Source organism: Oncorhynchus masou, chromosome 28, assembly GCF_036934945.1.
Source record: "Oncorhynchus masou masou isolate Uvic2021 chromosome 28, UVic_Omas_1.1, whole genome shotgun sequence".
NCBI lineage: Eukaryota > Metazoa > Chordata > Actinopteri > Salmoniformes > Salmonidae > Oncorhynchus > Oncorhynchus masou.
In genome coordinates, this window is record NC_088239.1 from 74986875 (window position 1) to 75007924 (window position 21050).

General features: G+C 42.6%; 1 protein-coding gene across 3 annotated transcripts; it reads right to left on the reverse strand.

The window, feature by feature from the left end:
* Window positions 1–80: 80 nt before the first annotated feature.
* On the reverse strand, window positions 81–21043 carry LOC135518281 (TBC1 domain family member 13-like). Of its 3 annotated transcripts, none has more exons than XM_064943340.1 (14): window positions 21025–21043; window positions 20446–20492; window positions 17965–18038; window positions 17767–17807; window positions 17580–17641; window positions 14461–14560; window positions 14210–14292; window positions 13773–13932; window positions 12335–12361; window positions 11503–11713; window positions 7221–7384; window positions 6780–6940; window positions 6340–6421; window positions 81–6224 (listed from the first exon to the last, which is right to left on the reverse strand). In XM_064943340.1, exons 2-14 carry the CDS (start codon window positions 20466–20468, stop codon window positions 6159–6161), a joined length of 1254 nt encoding a protein of 417 aa, XP_064799412.1. In that variant the 5' UTR covers window positions 20469–20492; window positions 21025–21043; the 3' UTR covers window positions 81–6158. The 3 variants fall into 3 exon arrangements, with proteins under 3 accessions (XP_064799412.1, XP_064799413.1, XP_064799411.1); XM_064943341.1 differs by lacking the exon at window positions 21025–21043 and adding an exon at window positions 20674–20936 and having other exon boundaries at window positions 6780–6937; XM_064943339.1 differs by lacking the exon at window positions 21025–21043 and adding an exon at window positions 20674–20934.
* Between the last annotated feature and the right edge of the window lie 7 nt (window positions 21044–21050).

Consider the following 21050-nt stretch of genomic DNA (forward strand, 5'->3'; position numbering starts at 1 on the left):
TACTTTAGGTCAAAAGCAGAACATCAATAGTGAAAATGTCCGATACAATTGACAGAATCTCACAATTATTTAATTGAAACCATCGTTGAAATATTTATTGTTCAGTTGCAAACACTGTAAACACCAGTATAGAACTCCAATACTAAGATACTGTATATACCCATACAAAAATGTAGTCATGCAAAAAAACAAGAGTGTCATACAGACAGACACGCATACACACGCAGCATACGAACAAACACACACGGTTCATAAAGAGTTAAACTGTTTCAAGATGAAAATACATAGAGCAGAGTACACATGAAAAATAACTTATCAGATGCGGACGCTTCATATCCCAGCTCGAAAAAGCTACTTCAGTTTACAACATCCCTTACACCAATGCTGCCCATGGTTAATATTTAACATGGTAGCAATACAAATGTTAAATAGTAGCAATAAGATAACCATTAGAAAGAGAGAGTAAAGTTTGATGTTAATAACCAAAGACTGGTGTTTTCCGCCACACAAATATATAAATTAGGAGAAAAGTTATTTATCTGCAAGACATTCATTCTGACCCGCTTTCTCACCATCCCACCCTTGTGTGACTGTCCTTGTCTAGTGTTTTGTTACTTGTCATGTTTTTTTGTGGACCCAGGATGAATAGCTGCTGCCTCTGCAAAAGCGAATGGGGATCCAAAAACCCCCCACAACCCCCCCCCCCCAAAAAAGACAAGTCATTCTTTCTTGCATTTGTTGTTCAGGCACATGAGATGAGTGAAAAAAAAGCATCAACAAAAGTACTGCTACACCTTTACAGATTTGTAGAGCACTCCCTACTAGGGTTTTGAGGTCAATTTATGACCTGAGTTGAGTGAATTAAATTGTAATTCATGGTTTAGTCCTTTCAGCTCTGTGAACACGAGGTCGGAGCTAGGGCAAGGCGCTAACACGTTTTGCATGTCAGCAATCAAGTTTTCAAAATATATAATTTAAAATACAGCCGGTGTGATGCATTTTTTTAATCATACCAGCTGTATTTCTGTATATTGAAAGTTATACATCTTGAAAACTTGATTGCTGACATGCAAAACATTTTTGGAACTTTCTCAAAAATGGACTAATGAAACAAATACCAAAAGATAGTTTTGGGGTGGAATTTTCCTTTAAGGAGAGGGAGGAGACATTACATTGAAAGGAAGTGATTTAGAAGCTTTGGAACTCAGCCAATCACTTAAGTTCACCAGGGAAGATGCAGTTGGGATTAAGTCTCCCTTGGTTTAGAGCCCTTAAAGCACAGACAATTGATCTAAACTTGACCTAAACATGACACCTCTCTTTCTCTCCTATTTCATAAGCTATTAAACAGAAGGGGTGAGAGGAAGCAGTTTGTATCAGAAACATTGCTGTGCCATGCAAGTGGACACATGCTACAACCCCATGCTGTACTCACCACGGTCACCAACTACCCACAATGCACTGTGATAAATATGGTTGTTGGATGAGAGGAGCAACCATATTGTCCCCAGTCAGTCAAGTAATCAGAATCACCATGACTGTAAACAAAAATACTGTTTCTACAGTTATCCACTGGAAACCGTTTGACTAGTAGCACGTCTCTCATGTAAAGGATTTTAGAGAGAAGCTGAACTTTCTCTGACCTGTCAGTCGTCTACAAATTCACTATGATGCCCATTACCAAAAACCAGATGGACCAAGTTCACGCCTTTATTTTATTTTGCAAAAGCAAATCAAAATCAACTTTGAAAATGGTGGGACTACTATTGTTCTGCTTTACTTAATCCACTTGTCTGCTAAACAACGACACCATCTTTGTGGTGGGTGTAGCCGATATAAACCTCGTAAATATTTTAATACTTTTCGAAATATTGTTTTTCTTCCTGGCCTAGTCTACAGACTTCAGAGCTCTGCAGCGAAGAGCCTGTGTCCCATTCTCTCCCCTCTTACACTGCTTCACGCCCCCACATGTTTCTTCTGCCAGCGTGCTCCGCTCCCTTTTCAGATGCAGAGCCATTGGTGACCTCACCTTACAAAACCAATATGGATGGAGGAAACACCCCCATGTGTTACTAATAACCCCACAATGCTGGGGCTCTGTGTTCTACATTAAACCACAGCACTGAGGGGGTGGAGAATGTGAGAGTGAAAAGAGAGAGTTGGACAGAAGGGAGAGAGATGGACAGAAAGAGGGAGAGAGAAGAATGGGAGAAATGAGGGAAAGCAACACAGGGAAAGGGTGTAAAATAAAAACTGTACTTGTTGCACACTTGGCATTTATTAAAGGGCCTGAAAATACACAAAGAAGAACCCTTAGAGAAGAATATGGCTACACATAGCATTGTCAAATTCCTGATGTAATCACTATACAGATTTATATAATCGCCACTGGCAACAATGCAATGTTGTCCTTCCACATAGTCAAAGACGTTAAGGATTTTTAAGACAATGGAGGATATGTCAAATCAGAGCACAACACGCTGGACAATTTACATTGTTGCCCTGTGTAGCAGTGGCATGACAAACATTCATCTGACACCAAGGACAATGTGGTGCGAATAAACAAACAGACAACGACAAAAGACTGTTCAGCCATGTTAAATTCAACAGAGGATAAATGTTACAGAAAAAGCCATCGACATGCAGGATTACAAAATATATTCTTATATTTCATGATGAGTATGCATTCTCCCTATCTAGCCCTGTTATTCTCAAGTCCACAATTATAGTAGCTTTTTGCCACATAGGATTTGCTGTCTACCGTCAAACGGTTGGCAGAGATGAGACCAGAGGCAGTGAGCTGCTTTCTAAAAGTCTCAATATAGCTGTAAAACAGATAGTTTGTGGTCCACAAATTGAATGTCTGCTGGATGAGAAACAGAGCGATATGATAAGAGGGAGAATGGCAGTGCATGGCGGTTGGCAGGCGGACGGTGGCACGGGGCCTACTGTCTTGCTGCTAGCCCTATCCTGGACAAGCCCTCAAAATCACAGGGCAAGGAGGGGAGGAAGAAGTGGGAGAAAGGCAAGAGCCATGGAAAAATGGAAAAAAAGTAAAGGAAAAAAATAGTGATAGAGCAAGAAGGAGAAAATGTTAGAGAACCATAAACCATTCATCATTGACAACAAACGTTTGTGAATCACAGAGAGACAAGACTTTCCGTCTTTGTCATTACTGAACCTTCAATGGGGATTTGTCACCGTTTATATACATTCATTAAAAGGTTCAATGCAGCTGTTTTATTCCCCCCACACCAGTATCAAATAATTTCTAGGTAACAATTAAGTACCTTACTGTGATTGTTTTAAATTAAAATGGTCAAAAAGAAAAAAAATAGCTTCTTAGCAAAGAGCAATTTCTCAATCAAGAACTTGGCTAAGACTGCCAGGGAGTGTTCTGACTAGGGAGGGGGAACTGAAAACTAGCTGTTATTGGCAGAGGTTTGGAAATCTTTATTAACCAATTCACCACATGGTGACGTCACCATGGAAGGCCAAAACTCCCTCCCACCAAAACAAGCTGAAATTTCAGGAATTATTTTCAAACAGCTCTTACACTAAAAGGGCATTATCATAATTTTCACAATGTCAGTATGAATCCAACCTCGGTGTGGAAATATATATAAAACACAGGGAAATCAAGTTTTTGACTGCACTGGGCCTTTAAGGTCAAGACATGATTATAGACACACTGATCAACCAAGCCAAGCTGTTTGAACTAGGAGTGTTCCCATTTAATTCAGTGTCAAAATACTCAGCACAGTATTTCTTACTACCTCACTTTAGTACAATAAAGCCACATTGAACCATCGCTAGTCACAGACTGTCAATTTGTACCAATTCCTGTCTAGGCAATTTTTCAGTAGGAAGATACCATCTTGTTACTGAAATAGTGTTAGAATGTAAACTAATACCATCTTGTTACTGAAATAGTGTTAGAATGTAGACTAATACCATCTTGTTACTGAAATAGTGTTAGAATGTAAACTAATACCATCTTGTTACTGAAATAGTGTTAGAATGTAGACTAATACCATCTTGTTACTGAAATAGTGTTAGAATGTAGACTAATACCATCTTGTTACTGAAATAGTGTTAGAATGTAGACTGAAGCCTCCTGAGTGGTGCAGTGGTCTAAGACACTGCATCACAGTGCAACAGTAGCTGTGCCACTAGAGATTCTGGGTTTGAGTCCAGGCTCTGTCGCAGCCGGCCGCGGCCTGGGAGACCCATGGGGTGGTGCACAATTGGCCCAGCGTCATCCGGGTTAGGGGAAGGTTGGGCCGCCAGGGATGTCCTTGTCCCATCGCGCACTAGCGCCTCCTTTGGCGGTCCGGGCGCAGTGCACAGTCACCAGGTGTACAGTGTTTCCTCCGACACATTGGTGTGGATGGCTTCTGGGTTAAGTGGGCATTGTGTCAAGAAGCAGTTGGTTGGGTTGTGTTTCGGAGGACGCACGGCTCTCGACCTTCGCCTCTCCCGAGACTGTACGGGACTTGCAGCTATGAGACAATTGGAGACCACGGAATTGGGGAGAAAAAGATGTAAAAAGAAAAGAATATAGACTGATACCATCTTGGCACTGAAATAGTGTTAGAATGTAGACTGATACCATCTTGCCACTGAAAGGGATGGTGATACTTGGAATTTCTAGGGAATGCTAATAAAACTGAAATGCAAATAGTAAAAAGGTAACTGTTTTATCATTCTCACAATATTGATGAAAACAAAGCAAGTCATTTTCTGTGTACTTTAAAGTATCACATTATTATGAAGGTCCTACTGTTTGAAAAGGTAAATACATTTCAAGGGTGTCTTAGCTTTGTGTTAAGTGTTAGCGTTTAAAAATAAAATAAAATAAACATTCAATCATAGTGATTTTAAGTAATCAACTCCGTAATTTTTCAACTCTTATCTGCCAACTCCATTATGTGAATACATAAATGTTATCATCATAGCCTTTCAATGTCAGTCATTTATCCATGATTAATATTCAGCTACTATTATCAATCATTTGTTCTCTGTAATAATCTTACAGTATGCAGAGCAAAATGTGTTATGCTTCATTTACAAGACGTCATTCATGTTTAATGTATTCTGGTTTATTCTGGCCACTCAATGCGACCAGAGATAGGTCAAAATATATTATTAAAAAATGAATGTCCAATTTAATTGGATTGATTTGTTTGCTTAGTAATGCCCTCACATCAAAAGCAACCTTATCATCGTCATCAATGTATCAATTTCAGTTAGGTTAGTGGGTCGGACAGCAAGTAGCCTAGTGGTTAAGAGCTTTAGGACAGTAACCGAAAGGTCGCTGGTTCGAAATCAGAAGCCGACTAGGTGATCAATCTGCCGATGTGCCCTTGAGCAAGGCACTTACCCCTAATTGCACCTGTAAGTCGCTCTAGATAAGAGCTTCTGCTACATGACACACCAAAAAAATTATAAAACAAGTTTCACATCCCATTGGTTTGACAGCAAACATACATTAATATTGGTGACTCCATAGACACGGAATCAGGTTATAACCAGCTATAAACTGTCCAGACGTGTAGCTCATGTGCGTAGAGTAAATATCTGAGCACGGTCATGAAAACAGAGAGAGAGGATGCTTGCGTTGAGGCCCAATGTCATAACAATCTATACTTTAAAGCAAACCCTGTGGCAACATTTTTTTTGCTGTTGTGGTTAGTCTTTACAAGGTAGTATTATATTTCATCTTAATGATAAAAATAAAAAACTTCACTTTGACAGTAAATTTTTTTTTTTTTTATTCCCAACCCACTAAAAAGAAACACCCTAAAAAAAACCTGGGAGTGTGATATTAGCCCTGGCAGACTTTATAATGATGCTTCTGTTGTAATCGTTACTGTGGTTTCTCTGCTTCATATATGCAGATTTGTACACTTTTTTTCCAAGTTTTCAGTGCAAAAAAATAAATAGCTTGAGGCCACACACCCTCCCAGTGGAAAAACTGTCAGGCCGTGAGAGTGAGATGACAAGCCTAAGTACTGAGTTTGGTTTCTCCGACCAACCTTGTACCAAACCTGGCGCCAGGTGTCTTCCTCTCCCTCCTTTGTTGTGCCCAGGGTTATCAGTTTAATGTTGCATCCTCCCCTCCCCAACCAAGGAAGGGCGAAGGGAGGTAGGGGTGGCTATGACCCGTCCTGAAGCTGCTTGGCCTTGGCCAGGATGGTGTGGACATCTGAGATGGGGTAGTCCTGAAGAAGACCAGAGACAATCAGCTAAAACGTCAAGTAAAACCACCTTAGTCGCCTAAAACATTACCTACATTGGCCACACTGTATTTGAAAAGATCCTTTCAGATGGTCTTACCTGCAGCAGTCTCATGTTGATCGTGAAGTCGCCTGCCAGCAACTGATCTCGAATCAGTCTGAAACCACACAGGACAGGCATGCTAATCAGAACAGAAATAACAAACAATGCACATCATATGGTAAGATGCAGACACGTATCTTACTAGTATCCAATTCCACCCAAATCCACCCAAATCCTATCCAATTCCACCCAAATCCTATCCAATTCCACCCAAATCCTATCCAATTCCTATCCAATTCCACCCAAATCCTATCCAATTCCATCCAAATCCTATCCAATTCCATCCAAATTCAAGTGAATACCAGAATTGCATTGCATTCTTGTCCATGTTCAATTCAACAGACTTGGGGAATTGGGGCTGGGGTCAATCTGTGGGTAGGGGTGCTCCAGGCCAGAGGGCTATGGTTCGTGGCTAGGGAGGACAGACGGGAACTCACACAAGCATGGCGCAGCAGACCAGGATGAGGAAGTTGAAGCGGTCCTGGTCGGAAAAGAGCGTGTCCCAGATGCGGATGACGTCGGGCAGGAGGAACTCCTGAGACAGCAGCAGGGTCAGCCAGCGGAAGGTGAAGTACTGAGGCTTGATGTTCTGCTCCTGCTGTTAAAGAGAAGGGAGTTAGGGGGTTGAAATATTGAACTAGCCTAATAACTAAACACATCATAACATTATCCCACTAAATGAATTCATCAAATGAAGTGTTGGTTTTGATTAGGGGGTGCATGGGGAAAATTAATAGGTAAACAGATCAAATGTGTAACCCCCCCCCTATACCCATATGAACTTGTATCCTTTCAGAGCCGTGAAGACGAGTCAACAAGGGCCCAGGAAAAGGGCATAGGGATGGCTTTGGGACTGGGCCCAGGAGTCCCTCGCTCACCAGTTTAATGTAGAGCTCCATGTCCTTCTCCTTGAGCATGGAATAGACGCTCTCCATCTTGTAGGTGATGCCGCACTGTGAGTCGTCCAGACTCTTGATGAACATGTCCCGGTTCTCCGACATCAGGTTGGTGAAACAAAAGAAGGTGTCCGCCTCAGCGTGCTCTGATTGGTTGGACGGTCAATTAGTAAACCAGTCAATCAATCAGTCAATCGTGCCCTAACTAGTTTCAATTGTGTCTGTCTGTCTATATATGACAGACGATAAAATACTTCTAAATAGAGGTCAAGCAATAAATATCTGAGAATTAGAAGTGATCGGGAAGAAGGGGGGGGGGTCCCTCATTTGTCCTCTAGCTGGCAGTCCTGAATCAGTTAGCTTGATCCATTCCATCACAGAACACCCATTCCATCACAGAACACCCATTCCATCACAGAACATTAGCACTCTGATGCAGACTAGTGCAATCCCCATTGAGACCGTGTCTGTGCCTCGACCTAGGTAGGGCAAAACTAAACATGGCGGTGTTTGCCTTAGCATTCTCACTAGGATAAAGACCTCCTCCATTCCTGTCATAATTGAAAGAGATCATGATACCAAAGGCAATTATAGTCAATGAACTAATCACTGATCATAATCTTGATGTGATTGGCCTGACTGAAACATGGCTTAAGCCTGATGAATTTACTGTGTTAAGTGAGGCCTCACCTCCTGGCTACACTAGTGACCATATCCCTCGTGCATCCCGCAAAGGCAGAGGTGTTGCTAACATTTACGATAGCAAATTTCAATTTACAAAATAAATAAAAAATAAGTTTTCGTCTTTTGAGCTTCTAGTCATGAAATCTATGCAGCCTACTCAATCACTTTTTATAGCTACTGTTTACAGACCTCCTGGGCCATATACAGCGTTCCTCATTGAGTTCCCTGAATTCCTATCGGACCTTGTAGTCATGGCAGATAATATTCAAATCTTTGGTGACTTTAATATTCACATGGAAAAAGTCCACAGACCCACTTCAAAAGGCTTTCGGAACCATCGTCGACTCAGTGGGTTTTGTCCAACATGTCTCTGGACCTACTCACTGTCACAGTCATACTCTGGACCTAGTTTTGTCCCATTGAATAAATGTTGTGGATCTTAATGTTTTTCCTCATAATCCTGGACTATCGGACCACCATTTTATTACGTTTGCAATTGCAACAAATAATCTGCTCAGACCCCAACCAAGGAACATCAAAAGTCGTGCTATAAATTCACAGACAACACAAAGATTCCTTGATGTCCTTCCAGACTTGCTGTCTACCCAAGGATGCCAGAGGACAAAAATCAGTTAACCACCTAACTGAGGAACTCAATTTAACCTTGCACAATACCCTAGATGCAGTTGCACCCCAAAAAACTAAAAACATTTCTCATAAGAAACTAGCTCCCTGGTATACAGAAAATACCCGAGCTCTGAAGCAAGCTTCCAGAAAATTGGAACGGAAATGGCACCACACCAAACTGGAAGTCTTCCGACTAGCTTGGAAAGACAGTACCGTGCAGTATCGAAGAGCCCTTACTGCTGCTCGATCATCCTATTTTTCCAACTTAATTGAGGAAAATAAGAACAATCCGAAATTCCTTGTTGATACTGTCGCAAAGCTAACTAAAAAGCAGCATTCCCAAGAGAGGATGGCTTTCACTTCAGCAGTAATAAATTCACAAACTTCTTTGAGGAAAAGATCATGATTATTAGAAAGCAAATTACGGACTCCTCTGTAAATCTGCGTATTCCTTCAAAGCTACGTTGTCCTGAGTCTGCACAACTCTGCCAGGACCTAGGATCAAGAGAGACACTCAAGTGTTTTAGTACTATATCTCTTGACACAATGATGAAAATAATCATGGCCTCTAAACCTTCAAGCTGCATACGGGACCCTATTCCAACTAAACTACTGAAAGAGCTGCTTTCTGTGCTTGGCCCTCCTATGTTGAACATAATAAACGGCTCACTATCCACCGGATGTGTACCAAACTCACTAAAAGTGGCAGAAATAAAGCCTCTCTTGAAAAAGCCAAACCTTGACCCAGAAAATATAAAAAAATGATCGGCCTATATCGAATCTTCCATTCCTCACAAAAGATTTTAGAAAAGGCTGTTGCGCAGCAACTCACTGCCTTCCTGAAGACAAACAACGTATACGAAATGCTTCAGTCTGGTTTTAGACCCCATCATAGCACTGAGACTGCACTTGTGAAGGTGGTCAATTACCTTTTAATGGCATCATACCGGGGCTCTGCATCTGTCCTTGTGCTCCTAGACCTTAGTGCTGCTTTTGATACCATCGATCAACACATTCTTTTGGAGAGTATGGAAACCCATATTGGTCTATACAGACAAGTTCTGGCCTGGTTTAGATCTTATCTGTCGGAAAGATATCAGTTTGTCTCTGTGAATGGTTTGTCCTCTGACAAATCAACTGTACATTTCGGTGTTCCTCAAGGTTCCATTTTAGGACCACTATTGTTTTCACTATATATTTTACCTCTTGGGGATGTCTTTCGAAAACATAATGTTAACTGTCACTGCTATGTGGATGAGACACAGCTGTACATTTCAATGAAACATGGTGAAGCCCAAAAAATTGCCCTTGCTAGAAGCATGTGTTTCAGACATAAGGAAGTGGATGGCTGCAAACTTTCTACTTTTAAACTCAGACAAAAAAGAGATGCTTGTTCTAGGTCACAAGAAACAAAGAGATCTTCTGTTGAATCTGACAATTAATCTTAATGGTTGTACAGTCGTCTCAAATAAAACTGAAGTATCTCAGCGTTACTCTGGACCCTGATCTCTCTTTTGAAGAACATATCAAGACTGTTTCAAGGACAGCTTTTTTCCATCTACGTAACATTGCAAAAATCAGAAACTTTCTGTCCAGAAATGATGCAGAAAAATTAATCCATGCTTTTGTCACTTCTAGGTTAGACTACTGCAATGCTCTACTTTCCTGCTACCCGGATAAAGCACTAAATAAACTTCAGTTAGTGCTAAATACGGCTGCTAGAATCCTGACTAGAACCAAGTAATTTGATCATATTACTCCAGTGCTAGCCTCCCTACACTGGCTTCCTGTCAAGGCAAGGGCTGATTTCAAGGTTTTACTGCTAACCTACAAAGCATTACATGGGCTTGCTCCTACCTATCTCTCTGATTTGGTCCTGCCGTACATACCTACACGTACGCTACGGTCACAAGACGCAGCGGCCTCCTAATTGTCCCTAGAATTTCTAAGCAAACAGCTGGAGGCAGGGCTTTCTCCTATAGAGCTCAATTTTTATGGAATGGTCTGCCTACCCATGTGAGAGACGCAAACTCGGTCTCAACTTTTAAGTCTTTACTGAAGACTCATCTCTTCAGTGGGTCATATGATTGAGTGTAGTCTGGCCCAGGAGTGTGAAGGTGAACGGAAAGGCTCTGGAGCAACGAACCACCCTTGCTGTCTCTGCCTGGCCGGTTCCCCTCTTTCCACTGGGATTCTCTGCCTCTAACCCTAATACAGGGGCTGAGTCACTGGCTTACTAGGGCTCTTTCATACCGTCTCTAGGAGGGGTGCGTCACTTGAGTGGGTTGAGTCACTGATGTGATCTTCCTGTCTGGGTTGGCGCCCCCCCTTGGGTTGCGCCGTGGCGGAGATCTTTGTGGGCTATACTCAGCCTTGTCTCAGGATTGTAAGTTGGTGGTTGAAAATATCCCTCTAGTGGTGTGGGGGCTGCGTTTTGGCAAAGTGGTGGGGTTATATCCTTCCTGTTTGGCCCTGTCTGGGGGTGTCATCGGATGGGACCACAGTGTCTCCTGACCCCTCCTGTCTCAGCCTCCAGTATTTCTGCTGCAGTAGTTTATGTGTCGGGGAACTAGGGTCAGTTTGTTATATCTGGAGTACTTCTCCTGTCCTATCCGGTGTCCTGTGTGAATTTAAGTATGCTCTCTCCAATTCTCTCTTTCTCTCTTGGAGGACCTGAGCCCTAGGACCATGCCTCAGGACTACCTGACATGATGACTCCTTGCTGTCCCCAGTCCACTTGACTGGGGACAGCAAAGTTTCTGTACAGCACTTTGAGATATCAGCTGATGTACAAAGGGCTATATAAATAAATTTGATTTGCAATGGGACTATCAGAGAGAAGTAGCAGCAAATAGAGCTGATATTTGCCATTAATACAGCAGAATAGTACTTTATTAGTCCATCTACACTACAGAGGCGTCTTCTGCTCTTCTCCCAAGAAACCTCCACCCACCTCTCCACTTGTCGTTGGGGTCAGTAGCGAAGGTGTAGTAGAGGGGTCCCACCACCTCGTTCATGCCCTGCACATAGGCGATGCCTGGGTTGAGCTTAGCGTAGATGAACAGGATGCGCTCCACCACCTCCCAGTGGGCCTCACAGCCATTGGGCAGCACCTCGTACTCGTTGGAAGGGTACAGGTTGAGGGCCTTGCCCGGGGAGCTCACCTGAAGAGGGGGGAGGTAAAGAAGGGAAAGGGTGTGTAGAGAGGGGAATGGGTAAGAGAGAGAGAGGGGGGGTTAGGCCCAGTCCAAAAACAACCACAACCCCCCGAGGCAGGCACTTGTGTAGATCTGAACAGATTAGATGGGTATGAGCAATATGGACAACATTTCTACCATATTGCTTATCCACAAGCAACAGTTATCAAAGCAGCATGACAGCTCTCGCCATGGAAGAAACGCATTGGCAAGGGGAATCCACAAAGATTGGAATTCAAATTCTAGTTAATTGTTATAGAATGGAAATGGACACAAGCCGAATACACCCATAAGTCAAATAGGGTTATCAAGCCAATATCGGAGGGGTATATTACAAAGCAGAATCAACTTCAATAAACAACCAGAAATAACTATTGATTTTCTAATTCATTAAGAAAGCTAAACTTAGATGTGTTTTGTGTTGTTTGAGTTAATTACACCATGCCCATTTCAAACTCAACTTTCTAAAAATGTTTTTTTTTTTTAGTTAGAATATTTCAGAATATTTAGGCAAGTTAGCTGGACAACTCATTGATCCTGCTTTGTAGTATCCCCCTTGCCAAACTTGCCGAGACCTTTCATACTCACCACAGCTTGTGCATCGTGACCGCATTGCTTAAAGCAGAAGAGTAGGGTGGGGGAATGAACATAACACAGGGTAGTAGAGTCAGCACTACTGCCAACTGAATAGTGTTTTCCCTATTGTTACCTAAACAAGGTCACCCTGCCGCCTATGGGAGTGAAACATTGACAAATCAAATATTCTTGGATGCATATACAGTTTAGCAGGTGTTATGTCAGTTGCAGTGTAATGCGTATGTTCCTAGTTCCTATTAATCAATGCAAACAAGCACAATAATATATTTTTTTAAATGATCAAATATTTTGAATAGCAGTAGATATACTGTATAAATAGTATGTAAACATGATTAAAGTGACCAGTGTTCAGTGACTATGTACATAGGGCAGCAGTCCCTAAGATGCAGGGTAGGCTGTGGCTCGGATGGCTGAGGTCCTTAGATTATCTTTTTGGCCTTCCTGTGACACCAGGTGCTGATGATGTCCTGGAGAGCAGGCAGTGTGCACCAGGTTACACGTTGGGCTGACTGCACCAGCCTCTGGAGAGCCCTGCGGTTGCGGACGTTGCAATTGCTCTACCAGGTGGTGATACAGCCTGACAGGATGCTCTCAATTGTGCATCTGTAGAAATTCCTGAAGGTCTTAGGAGCAAAGCCGAATTTCTTCACTGTCGGTGTGATCTGACCATTTCAGGTCCTCAGTGATGTGCACACCGAGGAACTTGAAGCTTTTGACCCTCTCCACTGGGGCACCGTCGATGTGGATGGGGGCGTGTCGATGTGGATGGGGGCGTGCTCTCTCTGTTGTCTCTTGTAGTCCAGGATCAGCTCCTTCGTTTTGTTGACTGTGAGGGAGGTTATTTTCCTGGCAACACTCTGCCAGGGCAATCCCCTCTTCCCTGTAGGCTGTCTCGTCGTTGTTGGCAATCAGGTCTAACGCCGTTGTGTCATCAGCAAACTTGATGCGTTTGTGGTCACGCAGTCATGGGTGAAAAGGGAGTACAGGAGGGAACCGGTGTGTTGAGGATCAGTGGAGCAGAGGTGTTGTTGCTTACCTTCACCACCTGGGGTCGGCCCGTAAGGAAATCTAGGATACCGTTGCACAGGGCGGGTTTCAGACACAGGGCCCTGAGTTTAGTGATGAGCTCAGAGGGCACAATGGTGTTGAAAGCTGAGCTGTCGTCGATGAACAGCATTCTTACACAGGTATTCCTCGTCACATTTTGCTTTTGAGTCATTTAGCTGACGCTCTTTTTCCAGAGTGACTTACCAGAGCTATTAGGGTAAAGTGCCTTGCTTAAGGGCACGTCGACAGATATTTGACCTCGTCGGCTCGGTGATTAGAACCAGTAGCCTTTTGGTTAGTGGCCCAATGCTCAACTGCTAGGCTACCTGCCAAATGAAACGGACACATACACACACTCTCTCTCTCTGTTGGTCAGACTCACGTTGGTGACCCCGCTGCGGTTGCGGTCCACGGTCTGGGCCTTGAGGGTGGTCTGTTCCACACGGCATCTGAGGGTCTCATAGTCATTCTGGGGGTCCAGGATCAGCTGGCATGGGTAGTCTGTGGGCCACTGGAAGAAGGCCATGTCTGGGTACAGACGCCTGCCATTACAGAAATACATTAGTTAGTTAGCACTTAATAGTTATAATCCTCTTTGTTCCTTTGTGGAATAGAAGACATCCTTTGATGAGAGAAAGCCACTGCTGCTGACCTTCTGTCTATTTAGAGATGGTATTCCATGACAGGCTACTGGAATACATTAATAGACTATTCATTAATGCTCGCCTCAGCTCTGGAGGATGAGTTACTTATAATACAAGGAGATATTCACTTCACAGTCAGCTAAAGAAGTGCCTAGCTTGTTGCCAAGCTACCTACCTGACATCTTTATCAATCTGCAGCAGCACCTCGTTGTCTCTGAAGTAGTTGTTCCACTTGCTCTCTGGGCTGGGGTTGAGAGGCTGAGAGATTGTTAGAAGTTAGAAAGACGGAATTAAAATTAAATGTATGGGAAAATTCTGTGAAAGTTCCTGCGTATTAGCCGAGACAACCCAGCGGTGTGTATCAGAGTAGGAAATTGGTCTATTTTGGGGGGGGGGGGTAAAGAAGGAGGGAGAGGAGGAACTCACGTGGTCCTCCATGGTCACGTCCTCTCTGGAGAGGCCCAGGTTGGCCTTAGCGATGCCGGGCTGGATAATCATCTCCTTCAGGAACTGGGAATAACCCTCCCTGTGGGCACAAAATTAAATACAGTATTCTATTGTATCTCGACACCCATGGATTAACGCAAGAGTCAGGGACTATCAGAGGTCAGCTAATCCTAATTGTTTCATTTCAGGAGTTCAATTTGACCGACAATTACAAGGAATTGGCAACTTGTATTTGACCTTAAATTGTACAACAAAGCTTATGAGAAAAAAAGTTAATTGAGATACATTCAGAAAATATTCAGACCCCTTGACTTTTTCCACTTTGTTACATTACAGCCTTATTCTAAAATGGACTAAATTGTTTCCCCCTCAAATCTACACACGATACCATGATGACAAAGCAAACACCTTTTTTTAGTATTGTTGCAAATTTATAACAAATAAAAAAACAGAAATATGACATTTACATAAGTATTCAGACCCATTTACTTTGTTGAAGCACCTATGCCAGCGATTACAGCCTCAAGTCTTCTTGGGTACCCTCCAAACTCATCATGAAGCTCGAGACCCTGGGTCTCAACCCCGCCCGGTGCAACTGGATCCTGGACTTTTTTCGGGCCGCCCCCACATCATCTTCACCCCGCTGATCCTGAACACTGGGGCCCCACAAGGGTGCGTTCTCAGCCCTCCCCTGTACTCCCTGTTCACCCATGACTGTGTGGCCATACACACCTCCAACTCAATCATCAAGTTTGCAGACAACACAACAGTGGTAGGCTTGATTACCAACAACGAGAAGGCCTATAGGACGGAGGTGAGGGCCCTCAGAGTGTGGTGTCAGGAAAATAACCTCACAATCAGTGTCAACAAAACAAAGGAGATGATCGTGGACTTCAGGAAACAGCAGAGGAGCAGCACCCTATCCACATCGACGGGACAGTAGTAAAGAAGGTGGAAAGTTAAGTTCCTCGGCATACACATCACGGACAAATTGAAATGGTCCACCCACACACAGTGTGGTGAAGAAGGCGCAACAGCGCCTCTTCAACCTCAGGAGGCTAAAGAAATCTGGCTTGTCAGCGAAAACACAAAACTTTTACCAGTGCACAATCGAGCGCATCCTGTCGGGCTGTATCACCGCCTGGTACGGCAACTGCACCGCCCACAACCGTAAGGCTCTCCAGAGGGTAGTGCGGTCTGCACAAAGAATCACTGGGGTTCAACAACCTGCCCTCCAGGACACCTACACCACCCAATGTCACAGGAAGGCCAAAAAGATAATCAAGGACAACAACCACCCGAGCCACTGCCTGTTCACCCCGCTATCATTCAGAAGGCGAGGTCAGTACAGATGCATCAAAGCTGGGACCGAGAGACTGAAAAACAGCTTCTATCTCAAGGCCATCAGTCTGTTAAACAGCCATCACTAACATTGAGTGGCTGCTGCCAACATACTTACTCAAATCTCTAGCCACTTTAATAATAAAAAAATGGATGTAATAAATGTATCACGAGTCACTTTATATAATGTTTACATACCCTACATTACTCATCTCATATGTATATATTGTACTCTATACCATCTACAGCACCTTGCCTATGCCGCACGGCCATCTCTCATCCATATATGTAGATATTCTTATTCATTCCTTTACACTTGTGTGTACGAGGTAGTTGTTATGAAATCGTTAGATTACTTGTGAGATATTACTGCACGGTCGGAACTAGAAGCACAAGCATTTCGCTACACTCGCATTAACATCTGCTAACCATGTATATGTGACCAATAACATTTTATTTGATTTGTTCGACACCAAAAGCTTGGCACACCTGTATTTGGGGAGTTTGTCCCATTCTTCTCTGCAGATCCTCTCAAGCTCTGTCAGGTTGGATGGGGAGTGTTGCTGTACAAGTATTTTCTGGTCTCTCCAGAGATGTTCGATCGGGTTCAAGTCCGGGCTCTGGCTCTGGGCTACTCAAGGACATTCAGAGACGTGTCCCAAAGCCACTCCTACATTGTCTTGGCAGTGTGCTTAGGGTTGTTGTCCTGTTGGGTGGTGAACCTTTGACCCCAGTTTGAGGTCCTGAGTGCTCTGGATCAGGTTTTCATCAAGGATCTCTCTGTACTTTGCTCCATTCATCTTTCCCTCAATCCCGACTAGTCTCCCAGTCCCTGCCGCTGAAAAACATCCAGACAGCATGATACTGCCACCCCCATGCTTCACCGTAGGGATGGTGCCAAGTTTCCTCCAGACGTGACACTTTGCATTCAGGCCAAAGAGTTCAATCTTGGTTTACCTTTTACTGAGGAGTGATTCCGTCTTGCCACTCTACCATAAAGGCCTAATTGGTGGAGTGCTGCAGAAATGGTTGTCTTTCTGGAAGGTTCTCCCATCTTCACAGAGGAACTCTGATGCTCTGTCAGGGTGACCATCGAGTTCTTGGTCATCTCCCTGACCAAGACCCTTCTCCCCCGATTACTCAGTTCGCTTTAATGCTGTGTTCTTAGGGACCTTCTTGGTACCCTTACCCAGATCTGTGCCTGGATACAATCCTGTCTCAGAGATCTCCGGACATTTCCTTCGACCTCATGGCTTGGTTTTTGCTCTAACACGCACGGTCAACTGTGGGACCTTATATAGACAGGTGTGTGCCTTTTCCAAATCAAAGTTGTAAAAACATCTCAAGGATGATCAATGGAAACAGGATGCACCTGAGCTCAATTTCAAGTCTCATAGCAAAGAGTATGAACACTTGTAAATAAGGTATTTCTGTTGTTTTTTATTTTTTATTTAAAAAAAGGATTTTCGCTTTGTCATTATGGGGTATATTGTGTAGACTGGTGAGGATTTGTATTTATTTAATCCATTTAAGAATAAGGCTGTAACGTAACAAAATGTGGAAAAAGGGAAGGGGCCCGAACACTGTATATAGAGAATCCTCCATAAGTTTGAAAAAAAAATAGAAATATGAGTTTTATCGCACAGCCTTATTTCAAACCGGTCTTGCAAGTGCACACATTTCTTATTCTGACCATTTCAATACATCTCCTCTTGTTGATAAATAATTGATATCCATCAGTACTGGAGACATTTTACCTCTGCTTTTTGAGAAAGGAGTCCCACATCGTCTGGTCCAGAGGTAGGTAGTTTAGAAGGACCTGGAAACATGGAAGCAAGTCACCCAAAATAAGAATCCCAATCACTCACAGATAAGATTAGAAAAACAGGCTGAAACTAATACTACATACTGTAGATGTCTATTAAAAGGGGTGGAGCAACTCACTTTCCAGCAAAGTGCACGGATGCCTCCTTCAAATGGGATACCTGAGAGAGAGATAGGAGGGTGGAGGAGAGAAGGAGGAATGACAAAAAAAGATGAATACAGGACAAGATAAAGTGAAATAAGGAGACATAATAACTTACTAAGTAAAAACACATGAAAAAATTACATTCTAGAAATGAAAGCAACGTTTTTTCTCACCGCTGAAGCAAAGTTCCCGGAGTGCATTCAAGTCCAGCTTCTCTTCACTCAAGGCCACCTTGAATTCCTGGATCCTTTAATTGTACAAGAAAGGGAAAAATAACATCAATATAGGATGTGGTGTAAGAAGCTTACTGTGTGCTGCATTCATGTAAATCTTAAAATATACAGACATGGCTTAATGCCTCCCATGAAGAATAAGGAGGGACACAGTCCCATAATTCCTCATTCAGATTATGCACATGTAGCAGACCGAAAACAGGAGAGGGTGTTATAGGTGGGTAGACTCATGATTATTTATCTATGAGAAGAAGGATAGATGCAATCTACACAGGGCTGCACAGTTTCATGTGTTTACCTTATACATTCCCTGGGGAGTCGTTCATGTGGCCATTAATGTGGCTAGAAAAGGAGGAGGTTCTGACCAATTGCCCCTCCCCACTAACTTGGTTCCAATAGCCATAAACCCCCAGTACAACATAATTGATTTGTCCAACTTCCACCTCAGACAGCTGCTCAGGTAACAGTCTTTGAAATGCAGATTTACCAACACAGCCTGCTCCAACTGTTCTTATGGTACAAAAAAGCATATTAAATGGAGGGACTTTGGCAGAATGCCCCTTTAATGGTTTGTAACACTTGAATTACTCATTAAATATACAGTACCGCCACTAGTTTATACGTGCAAACATCCTCCTGACAGCTGGACTGCATGGGTACAGTGATACCTATGTGAACTCATGATCAATGCGGGCTGTCTGTCCTCCTGTCATGATCAGCTGACAATCGAGCCAAATCACAGTACCCATTGGTGTGGTGGTTAGGCTACATTATCACTAAAAGGAAAATAAGCATTGATTCTCCCAGAGGAAATCAAAATAGATTGGGGTTGATTGATTGTTGTGATTTATCCCAAAAGTATTAAAGGCTTAGGCTATACAGCAGGGCTCTGGCTAAAGCTGAACGCTCAGTGTTAGCTTTTAGAAAGAGATGCATGCAGAACTGACAGGGTTGGCTATACAACATCAGAGAGTTAGCTATATCTGTGATGTTCTGATTTTGTTCTAACCTACTGAAGAGAACCAAAGCAAGAGTTATGATATCAATCTAGTATGCCTTTCTCCTATAATAGCTATTTATCTTTTTCCTGGACGGCTACATCCTGTTTGTCATGGCTCCCTCCAAAACTGCAGACAATCAGCAAAGTTGCTGGGCGCTATTCAAAGGGAAATACCGTTAATTTGTTCATCATCAAGCAACAGCCCTCACGAGACACCAGTCCTGACCTCAGATCACTAACTTCAATACTAGGTCAAATTGCTTTGCTGTTACAATTAAACCCTAAAGTGGGCTACCCTTCATAACATTGGATCTATTATCATAACATTGATTCCATTATTTTCCTGGAACAAGAAAGTCCAAAAGTGAATAGTAGCCTAAAAACAAGGGAAGCTTTAATAATGAATAGCCAAAGTTTGACAACATTTCAGCCATCACAGAAAATAGGTGACCATAATAGGCATATGAACAGTTTTATTTATTCACAAATTGCAGGCCCCTAAATAGATTCAAATCAAGTAAATTAGTGTGTCCTGCTTGAACTGCCCCTGTCTTACAAGGGTTGAAAGGGATGTCCTGTCAGCATTTGCATTTTATAGGTCAAATGTAATGCAACATACCAACATTGTACCTTGATTAGGCTATTCTGTATTTCTCCTTGTCTTGTGGATTATCAATAGCTGCCATTAAGTTGAATACAACACACAGGTTTGACTGTCATTAAGTCAAATACGACACACAGGTTTGACTGTCTCTAGTCTAAAGTGGTCTCAGTTTGTCGTGATAACTTGATCAGTGGAGAATGTGGGTATGTTAGTAACCTAAGTTGCATAATTGCATTTGAGGAATTAGGTAGTACAAGTTCTGCATTCTCTTAGCCCAGTCCTTCCTCAACAGTTTAACGTTCGCCACTACCTAGTTCATTGAAAACCTCGAAATAAATGGCCCTTTAGGGTTCCTTCAGTTTAAATTGAATTCTAACTATTAATAGTTACAGCCACTGAAATAGACAAACATGATAGTTGTGTCTACGCTAGAGCAACAAAAAAAATCTTATCCCCATTCAGTAAATAGTTAGCTAGATACGAAACAATTATTTCATTCCAGTAGGGTATGGGGGGTAATATTGTCTGCAATGTAGTACAATACAGAAGCGAGCACTTCCATCGATATTGATACCAGATGTCTTCCCATTTCGTCGAAACAACGGGCTAACGTTAGCTATCTAGCTTGCTAACGTTAGCTAACCAGTTGGCTAAAGTGAGCCTACAGAGCTTTTGGAGTCTACCACATAATACACGAACAATTAGCTTCAGAGAACGCACCACAGGAGATTGCCAAAAAACACAAAACGTACATGACATTTCCTCGAATTTGTTATTATGGCCCACTGTCCATTCATAAATCAAATGTACACCTCACCTGCTTCGGTACGAGCTCGACATGTTGGAAGAATCCAAAAGCTAGACCTGTGTGCCACAAGAAAAATAGTCCGATGGGGAAACATACAACATTTAGTAAAAACTACTCAAATGACTATGTGGCTTATTCATATGCTCCAATTACATATGTAAAAAAAATACTCGAAGTTTATTTTCTTGAAGTCACACATCATAGATGGACTGAAATGCTATTTCTGATTGTACTCACACTGTAAACTTCACGAGCATATCACCTTTCCAGTGTTGGATGATCTCTGCTATATATTTTTTAGTTATGCCCCGTCAACAAATGTATGCATAATAATTTTCATGTCATTTTACTACTTTGCATTATTTTATGTAAATAATAATTAGAATTGCTTTTTGCACTACCTATGTGCAGTGCGTGCACTTATTTTGTGTTCAATGCCAGATCTGGTTACAAGTTCATTATAACTCACCAGTTAGATAGATACCCTCCCTATCCCAAATGTTGACAGGATTTTACTAACAATGACCATGCAACAACATATAGCTAGCTACTTTCATAAAATGCAAGGAAAATTGTGTTTCTTGTTACCTTCCCGTTCCCATGAAGCAATTAAT